At 44.0% G+C, this 10,289-nt stretch overlaps 1 protein-coding gene across 5 annotated transcripts in view; it reads right to left on the bottom strand.

Annotated features, from left to right (window-relative positions):
* Positions 1–9,722, bottom strand: part of GBE1 (1,4-alpha-glucan branching enzyme 1) — a 179,519-nt gene extending 169,797 nt beyond the window's left edge. For 2 of the 5 annotated variants that reach the window (XM_067001374.1, XM_067001371.1), the window contains exon 1: positions 6,357–6,528. In XM_067001374.1, coding sequence (XP_066857475.1) covers positions 6,357–6,457 — 101 coding nt within the window. In that variant the 5' untranslated portion in view covers positions 6,458–6,528. Of the gene's footprint in view, positions 1–6,356; positions 6,532–9,573 lie in introns of those variants that run through there. The other 3 variants (XM_067001379.1, XM_067001383.1, XM_048080859.2) reach the window with 3 other exon arrangements.
* Positions 9,723–10,289: the final 567 nt, after the last annotated feature.

Below are 10,289 nucleotides of genomic sequence, written 5' to 3' on the forward strand. Positions count from 1 at the left end.
AAATCAGATAGTAGATAGATACAAACTGGAGAATGGCAAATATTTCCCTATTGAAAGAGTGGTGGTATCTAAGAACACCACCAGAAACCTCTAAGCCAGTTGACAGATACCTTGTTAATTGATCCAGCTACTAAAGCCACTGAGTAGATGTCCCAGTCTTAATGAAAAACTCAGCAACACCTTAAAAGAAATGAGACCTTCCCTTTCTCCCACAACCCATGCCTTTGATCAAGCACTATGGCAGGTGTTTTGCCTAGCTGAACAAACCAATGTCCTTCTCGAAGCTTTAGTCAAGATAAAGACTGAAGCTGTGCAGTAGTACATTTTTACTCATTTACTCTATAAACTGAACTATTCAAAAAGTAAGCTTTCACTGAGGACTATATAGTTAGCAGATTAAAGAGGCAGTTGCAGGGGCTACTAAAATATAATAAGGCATGCACGTTGTAACAGCAGAAAACTCTAATGTGCAGCATTTTCTAATACCAGTTCGTAACTCCATAAAATGCAATTACACCACAGGCATTAATGGTTTTAATTGAGCCAATTATGTTCTAAGAGGTAAAAGACTAAAAATACATACTAAATTATACAAAGTCTTTAGCCTAAATAACACTTGGGAGTTAACAAAATACTTGTGGGAAGACATATCACAGATGGTCAAACACTTTAGAACAGTGATACCCTATGCAAAGGCTATCACTTGGGGGTTTTTGTTAGGTTGTTTTTCTAACTAGATTCTTGTTTCAACTTCTGAACAGCATGTCTTTAGGTCAAGGCTGAATGGTTCACTACAAATAGTGAAAGGATTGCTTTCCTCCCCAAACAAAATACCCCACACAACTCAGGGTTAAAAATCATGTACTCAGAGGAGAGAGGAATTGTAGATGTCTATTTCTCCCCCCAAAACACCATTTGCATAGATATGACCAGAGAAGCGTCAAGAGAAGCCCAGTTTTTCCCACTAGTCACTCATTTATCCATGGTAGTCCATATTCCACGCTTATGACTTAGCAAGGTCCTAGAATCATATTTTAAGTAGCCCTTCTTTAGGGTAGGGCTTAGATCCCATCAAGGCACCCAGACTGTGAAACAAAGTGTTTCAGAACAACTCATGTTTTATAGATGCATGCTGATATGTCCCGAGATTTGGAACATGAGGGATCCTGGTCTTCAGATGAGAATAGATGTGACTCCACAACTTTGATGGCTGAAGTCATTAGGAGACTGCTAGCTGTCCTCCTGTCCTGAGTCAGGTAGAGATTTCTGGCCCGCATACTGGGGCAAGCAGCAGCAATTTGAGCATCAGCCTCTAATGGAGGAGCATGGAGAACATCCACTTCTAATCCATTACTAAATGGATGTTAGTTTACAGTTTTGAGAGAGATTCCCCCCCCCCCCCCCCCCCTTCTTAGGTCAAGGCAAAAAGAAGCCTGCAAGTCTGGCAAAACGAGGAGGACAACACTTGTAGAATGGCTTTGTTGTAAGACTGAGCCAGCTGCGTTCACTGCAAAGCCCACCTACACGAGTACCCAAGGCTGTGGTGAAGTCCTACACGCTGAGATGTATTTTATTTTATTCGGATCCCTTTCCTTGGAGCTACTTATTTCTTAATCACTCTCATAGATAACTTAAGTACATCCAAGCAGAGCTACCTATAAACAGAGTTTTTGAACGAAAATTTGAATGAAAGAGCACACAGTACCTGGGAGCAAGAATATTTAATGAGGTCACCTGAGGAACACTACAGATCACTGATGTAGAGGCTGCAGATCACTAATGTGGGAGAACACAGCTTGAAAGGGGAAGAATTCAGCAGTGTCAGCTTACAGCTAGTTAATATCAAGGCTTGATTGGACTTTACCGCAGAGAACTTTGATTGTAGTATCGAGCACTCAAAGCCAAACCCAGGTTAGACAGCTTTGACAGTGTCTGCTAATCAGGGTTTAAAGCCCTCTCAAACACAGATGACATATCTTCTCCATGAATGAAGGACTAGTAATATCAAGACCATTTCTGCAGCAAGTACTTCTAAATGGCTATATGCAAAATTATTTAAGATGCACATCTCCTCCTAGCTGTACCATGTATGGCTGGCCTCATTCCACTCATCTGCCAGAGCAAATAAAAATTCAGAGGTAGAACACATTATGTAAGCAGAAAACATCATCTCCTTCAGCAACAAACTCTGTGCCCAAACGGACAGGAAAACTACAAATATCTCTTAAGATCATTTGAATGCTACAGCTACAATCTTTAAAGTCGTGTTAGGGAGCTGTTTCCAAACAGCGGGAGCCAGAGAATTTAAGTGTATACCTGAAGACATATTTCAAAGTAATAGAAAGGTCTGTTTACCAGAAAAGTAAACAGAGTAATTAATAGTAACCATGAAGAAAGTTAATGTTAATGGAGTCTTATTCAAGTCTCAAAGAGCCAATGTAGCAGTTGAGAACTTTAGACAGATTTAATTTCAAATGTAGGATGTCTTCCTTGCTTACCAGGTGAATCATGGCAAATTAAGACAGAAGAAAATGCAGTTGATAAAGGACAGTAGGCTAAAAACTTGCATGCTATTAACATTATGCATCCATTCCTTCTTTAAAGAACATCCTTCCTTCATGTTAAAATGTCACAAATAAAATCCATGTAAATATTTGCTGTCAACTCCAGATAATGTAAAAATATTTTTTCTTCTCATTAAAGATGTTCCCATTCCTTCCACTACAACCCAAGAAAAATAGACACATCATAACACCTGTGCTTTTTATCTAAACATACGCTTTTTTTTTTTTTAAATGTGTAGGAATCATGTACAGAAGCAGTCACATGAGCAGAGGTAGATGTACTTTTCCTAAGGTAAGCTTGCCTGGGATGGTTAAGCAGCTCTGCTGATTATACTACATATTTTTATACAAATAAACATACACACAGACACACTAAACTGGCACAGTTGAAATCAAGACATCTGAAAGAGATGTGTTGCATTAAAATTAGACTATTTTTGTTACTTTAAGTATCCCAGTCCAATAATTCAGTTTGGTTTTTGTTGTTGTTTGTTTTGTTTTTAAATTCTTGAGAAACAAAGTCAGCTGTCTAAATCAGGATACTTGAAGAGAAATTATAGAAAGCAGCCCTCAAAACCAAAAAGGAGTGTTTTCAGAACTCAAGGCAGTATCATGAGTTGTTTCATCATGAATCTGGCAATTCTCAAAATGAATCAGCATAACTGCATCACTGTGCAGAATCCAGGCTGATGCAAGTTAAAGCCCGTGTACCCTTCAGTACCACCCTCTCCACTCTGCCCAATAAATAAAAAAGCACAACAAAAGATCTGGGCCTTAGGCACGGTGCCATGTGGTACAGTCACCTCTCTGGGGAAGATGGGGCACAGCCCAGGGTAGGAGAGGTGGATGTGAGCTCCAGCAGGACAGGCTTGAGCCTGGCAAAGCACGGGTGCTCAAGGACAAACTTCAGCCTCTGTAGAAAGCAAGCTTCTAGTTCCTTGTCCAGCTTCTACTATCTATGGCACATAGGCAGAGCCTGACAGCTGGCTTCTTCCGACTACAGAAGAAAAAGCTAACCTTGGGGAGGCATGAGTGGCACGTGCCTGCTTACAGTCTTCAGCTATCAAAGGGGCAGGTGGGAGGGGAAATGCTTGGAGAAAAGGCTGGGCCAGGCTCCTGTCCACAGCACGCAGAAGAGAGACCTGAGACAGACAGAAATGCAGCAAGGGAAGTTACAGCATTAAGACAGAAATCTTCACAGCAAGGATAGCCAAACACTGGGACAGGCTGCCCATGGAGGCTGTGGAAACACATCCTCAGAGATACAGCACAACTCTACATGGTCTTGCACAACGTGATGCAACACCAGAAATAGCCCCGCTTTAAGTGGGAGAATAAGCCGTCATAGTGAAGTTAGCTGTGTGTCTCGTAACGACCATGCAGAAAAAGTTACGAAATTTTCCACTAGCAATAATCTAGGCTAATGTGATGCTACGGATAAACAGCAGGCAGACTCCTGCCCAAGGGGTGAGTCAACAACTTGCTGATGCCACAGCCAGAAATAGAGCCCAAATCCTTTATATCCCCTCCAGTCTTTACAAGAACACATAGCTAGTAAGCTAGGCAAAGGAAGGGCTGTTTTTGTGGGGGTTTGCACAAAACATAGTAAAAAGATCTCAACAGACGTGTTTAAAAAAAACAAGCCTGTTTCTTAAACATCCTTAATCCTCTGTCAAAATCTCCATTTTTTATTTCTCTAGGTTATACACACTGTGCTAGCTGTCAGGACTGAGGGGGAATTTTGTGGATTAATTACTTTGTTTAATGTGTCAACATCATTATAAGCTTTAAGAAATTTAAACTACTACACAAAGCACCCATATGTATTGTATTTGACCAAATCTGTTCTATTCCTTTCTCAAAACTTCCCCATCCAAGCAAGAAAAACACTTTTGGTGCTGGAGGGTGCCAGGCACAACGTCTCTCTCTCATCCATTTCGTCAGGAACAACTCAATGCAGAGAACTGACGAACTGCCTGCACTTTTGTTGTTTAAACTATTCCAGTGGAAAGACATGCTACTAGGGAGGCAGGGGTAGTGGTGTCATCTGCAGCAGAGGTAGAGAAGGCCTGCCAGTAGTATCAGAAGGAATAAGGAACTTAACCATTCAGGAGTTGAGTGGTACCACTTCCATCCAATTTTCCTACTCTGGAATAATTGCTAACGTCACAACGCACAGTAAGAACTGGTCCTCCCACCTTAGCTGTGACCACAAGGCCATGACAAGCAGCTAAGAGTTGATCAGCTAATACACACATCTCCTTCACAGCAGATTCTTTGCTTCCTTATCATAGCCTTTCCTATACTACGTGGTGCACATTAATTCACTGGGTTGCTTAATGATATGCCCCACAAATGCAGGATCAAGATTTAAGTCACTACCTAAAATAAATCCTATCCTTCTAGAGACACAAGAACATACTGTCAACAGGTTTTCAGATTATATGTGCAACTTCATTTTGTACATATGCTTGGAGCTTCAAAAGGTAAATACATTTCTGCTTCTAGATAGCTTGCCAGGTTTTATTTTCCTTCACGCTTTTACATGAAGGATTAGTTACATGAGTGCCATATCATTATGTAACTGTACTAAATCCATACAGTATGCAACTCAAGGACTGTTTTCAGTTCTAATTCCCACCTCAGAAGGGGCTAGGAAACAGAGAAAACATGGCAAAGAATGACAGACACATGGGACACCTTCACGTAACAACCAGTTGAAGGCATCAGGATTCCTCAGCCTGGCGCAGAGACCACAAAGCTCCACACCATGCAGGATCTCAGACACTGCTCTTGGAAGCTGGGATGGGTATTGCATGACAAGTACACAAAAGTTTTGCAAACTCAGTGTTCAGCACTACTGTACTATTCCCTGGAACACAAACACTGCTATCCACAGCATGACATTTAGATGGCATTAGGGCTCCCCAATCATTTAATAAATGTTTTTTATTAACAGATCTATTCATTACTTTCTACACCCCGGCACCCTACTGAAAGAATTAGGTGTTTTACAGCATTGCATACAGTACTGTAAGCATGCCAGAAATCATTGTTTAAAACACTGTTATTCTGTCATTAAGAGATTAGTTTGAGGAAAACGCTTGATAAACCAACCTAGCAGTTTACTCAATCCCATTTCACAAGACCCTACCCTTGCTGCTACTGCTCTCTGCCAGAAACCAACGGGACACCTAGCAACAGTAAGCCTAAGGTGTGATTTGTAATATAGTAAGGAAAAAAAGAAAGATATGTAGTTTAACAACTCTACTTCCCTCTTGCCTCTCTGCCACCTTCCCAGGCCCTGGGGGCAGCAGCCACCGGCAAGCCCTACAGTTTGGGTTAGGAGAGGCCCAGCAGCGAAGGGCAGGCAGGGAGCTGCGGGGTGAGGACACCCCGTCCCCTTTCCAGCTGTGCTGGATGAGGCGACCTGCGGCTGCTCGGCCAGGCGCGGGCCTGTGAACCCAGCACATCGCGGAAACGCGCAGGAAGGGGAGCTTCAGAAAGCAGGAGAGGCTCAGGAGATGTTTATTCACAGCCACCGCAGCCCCACTGCCCTTCCCCACCCGCCCTGGCCTGAAACCCCGATCCCTGCCCCGGCTTGGGGGGCTTCAGCGGGCCCCGGCAGCGGCGGCCCCGCCCGCAGCGGAGGCGTCGCCGTCGGAAAGAGCGGGGCCGCCCCGGCGGAGGGACAGCCCACCGACAGCCCGCCGCCGGGAGGGGAAGGGGAGGAAAGGGGAGGGGAGAGCAGAGCAGGGGGAGGGGAGGCAGCCGCCGCCCCCCGCCCGGTACCTGCGCTGGAAGTCCTGCTCGAAGGGGGCCAGGTAGGGGTCCCGCTCCAGCAGCTGCGGCAGCTTGGGCGCCCGCGGGCCCTGCGTGTTGGCGGCCGCCATTTTGTGCGCCCCTGCCGGGCCGCGCCGGGCACGGCCGCTATATACAGCCGGGGCGGGCGGGCCGCGCACCCCCTGCCTCCCGGAGCCGCCCACCGGCTGGGGCAGCCCGCGGGGCGCCTCCTTCCCTCCCTCCTCCTCGCCTTCCCACCCTGCAGGGGGAGGCTGTGAGAAGCGAAGCAGAGGAACGGGAGCGAGCGGTGCTCCTGGTGGCGGAGGGAACGGGGGTGATAGGAGCGGGCTTCTCTGGCAGAGGGGGGTGTCTGTGCTGAACTCGAAACAGCGAAACATAGCTCTGAGGGCGTGCAGGAGTTCTCATACACCCTGTCTGTGCACAGCAAAGTGTTGCCTCACGGGTCAAAAGAGCCCAAAACAAAGGAAGATGAATTCGGCTGATCCTAATGCATGCCCGTGAATAGTATGGGGAGGTTGTTAGGGAACTTGTTGGCCTGATATCAGTGTGTCTCATTTTTGGATAGGCCACCAAATATCCGAGGCAGCTATTCACAAGCCTGACCATGCCTCTAGGCCAAACTTCAGCACTTTTGTTCTTTTTAAGGTCCAACACTAATACTTTGTTTAGACACATCATGACAACATGTATTTAGAGGCCTCTTGAATGCCTTTTAGCCATGGTTTTATAAACTTTTTAGCTCCAAGGTACTTCACATCGCTTTCACAACCATCTCTGAGACTGTTATCCTCAGTTTGTAACTCATCTCCCATTTTGGCTTCCTCTGAATTTTAGTGTGGCTTTCCATTCCTGCCTGCCAGATAACTGACAGCACAGCATGTAACAAACATTAGCAGTTCATTTATAACTTTGCCCAAAACTGGCTACAGTGAAAGTTTCCAAAATGATTTGTATAATGTTTAACTACACTATATTTCCTTCCTTGCAGCAGTTTACAACTACACAGGCAAAAATTTCAGTACTTTTGTCCTTTTTCCTTAGGGAGAACAACAAGTATTCTGTCCTAAGAAACAGGAGTAGGAAATAGTTTGTAATAAAACTTGCCCCAGCAGAAGGCCTAAGCAGTTTCTGTTTCTTTTGTTAAAGAAATAGCATGTATGATATAAGTTACCTATCGTATCTAGTTCTGATAGATCAGGATTTCTTTTTTTTTTTTTCCCAGTGTCCACGATTTCTTCATTCTCAGTGAGGACTGAAAACCCACTGTGCGTATTACCTGTGCGTCTCAAAACTGCCTGCGTGGCAGTGATTCCAGTGTCTGCATTAAATCAAAGTTCAGTAACTCTATCATCTTATTTCACACATCATACTATGCACATCATGTGTTCTTTTGCAAATGTGTCACTGCCATTCTCACAGTTAACTAGCAGGGCAAGCTAAACGGAGAGAAAATCCAGCTGATTATCAAAAGCCAGGAACTTGTTTTTCACAATAGCTGACGTTTTACTTATGCTGCTGCTTTGAGGCTTCCAGCTGTAGTGGAGAGGTTGCCTGCTGCTGAAATGGAAGGAGGAGGGCAATCCCTACATACAGTCTTTGAATTCACTAGCATAGGAAACAGGAGCTTCGTTCTTAGCAGTTTTTTTGGTTTTCTTCATTGTCAGAAAGCTCAAGCAGGTTCAGTGCCATTATTAGCTGTTTGGCACAGAAACAAGAGAGAGATTTATAAATTAGCATTAGCATTTTGTATAAACAGTAGGAATTTTGCTGTGATTTTTAGCTCCCTGGAGATGGGGACCCTGTCTTAGTCTTTGGAAGATTTTGAGTAGTAATAGCAGAGTATCAAGCCTCACATCTAAGCAACCCTAAACTTCAGGAAGTTAAATTCTGCAAATGGCCCGTCCCTGTAAACAGATCAAGCCCAAATGCTATATTTAATACCTTGTGAATTGGGAAATTGATAACCATTACATTTGTATCCATTCATGTTCCAGTTTATCTGTTCATGTTCCATTTACTTGGCCATGATTTTATCTGCTTACCTTGTCAAAGGTAACTCTGCTGTGGTTTAACCTGGCAGGCAGCTAAGCAGCACATGGCCGTTAGCACACTCCCCCCCAGTGTGATGGGGGAGAGAATCAGAAAAAGTAAACCTCATGCATTGAGATAGAGAGTTTAATCAGACAGAAAAGGAAGGGAAAATAATTATACTGATAACAGAATATACAAAGCAAGTTATGCAATTGCTCACCACCCACCAACTGATGCCCAGCCAGACTTCAAGCAGTGGTGGCCTCCCACTGGCCAACCTCCCCAGTCTTATTGTTCAGCACACCACCACATGGTGTGGGACTTCCCTTTGGGTAGCCCAGGCCAGTTGTCCTGGTTGCGTCCCCTCCCAGCTCCTGGTGCACCCCCAGCCTCCTTGCTGGCAGGGCAGCACCAGGAGCTGGAACATCCTTGGCTCTGTGTGAGTACTGCTCTGCAGCAACAAACATTGGCATGTTAACAGCATTATTCTCATCCAAATTTGAAAACACAGCACCATACCAGTTACTAGGAAGAAAATTAACTCTATCCCAGCTGAAACCAGGACAAACTCAAATACACTAAGGCATATATTATTGTGGTCATCTATTACAATGTGATCTGGCTGAGACTGAGGCCAAATTTGGCTCTCAGGACACTGCCATTTAGTCTTCCACATGGAGGCAAAAACACTATTCAAACAATGAATTGTCACAGTAACTGAATGCGTCTCTATGCATTTATCTGGGACTGGTACAAAGCTAGTAGCTGCGGCTGCCTGCCAGCAGAAATAGGAGAAGAGGGTGAGTGGTAATAACTGCTCTTTTGGGCGCACAATAATGGATCATGAAGGAGTGATGCCTAAAGTACGTGTCTCACACCCAGTTACCAGTGAGGATATAGTGTATCAATCCACTCTAAACTAGTTTTTCAAGGGATGTTCGTGATTAAGTTACATATACTTTAAAACTGCATAGAATCATAGAAACATAGAATGGCCTGAGTTGGAAGGGACCTCAAGGATCATCTAGTTCCAACCCCAATTGCATGCTGTGCAATAACCGTATAGTCACAATTTTTGTAATAGTTTATATGCAAAGTTCAAACAGAAGAAGTTTTGGATTAAAGAACATTCATGATCTGGAAAACATTGAAGAAAGGAAAACTGACTACTCACGTCGTGCAGTACATCAATTTTGCTCTTTGCAAAAGATGATGGAGATGCTAAATGATACGATCTGGGTTCTGTTAGGCACCTGGTTTAATTGAAGCACTGGTTCAGATTCTCCTCACCATCCTGGTTCTCAGACTGGCCAGAGCAGGAATACGGCATTTGCTGGAGCTGCCTTCTAGCCTGCAGGGAGAGAAAGAGGGCAGTAGCCAGGGAGGATGCATACCATGTTTCTATTCCAGTACAGACATTAAGGGGACATTGCAAACATCCATTACATTTCTTAATTATCACTTACCTGGGTACTCTTCATAGGCAGGTCAAATGTTGGGAATGGAGATTAAGCAAGCTAGTTATCCCTGTCTTTGAACTCTCCAAGGCCCTTTTGAGACACAGAGGGAAAAATGGGCAATGTTGCACAACTGCTATAGCTCAACAGCATGTCACAGGTCCATAATTTAAACAGTTTTGCACTTCTAGTAAGGATGAGACCATTTGATTACATACAAACACTAAAGCACAAAACCTTGAAAACTACAGTAAACATTCCATAAATCCATTAGTATATACCTTAATTAGTTTGTGGGTTTGGGATGTTCATTTTTGTTAGTGTCCTGGTTCCAGTTAGGACAGAGTTAATTTTTCCTCATAGTAGCTGGTAGGGTGCTATGTTTTGGATTAGGATGAGAAGAGCGCTGATAACATGCTGATGTTTTAATTGT

This window comes from Anser cygnoides, chromosome 1 (genome assembly GCF_040182565.1).
Source record: "Anser cygnoides isolate HZ-2024a breed goose chromosome 1, Taihu_goose_T2T_genome, whole genome shotgun sequence".
NCBI lineage: Eukaryota > Metazoa > Chordata > Aves > Anseriformes > Anatidae > Anser > Anser cygnoides.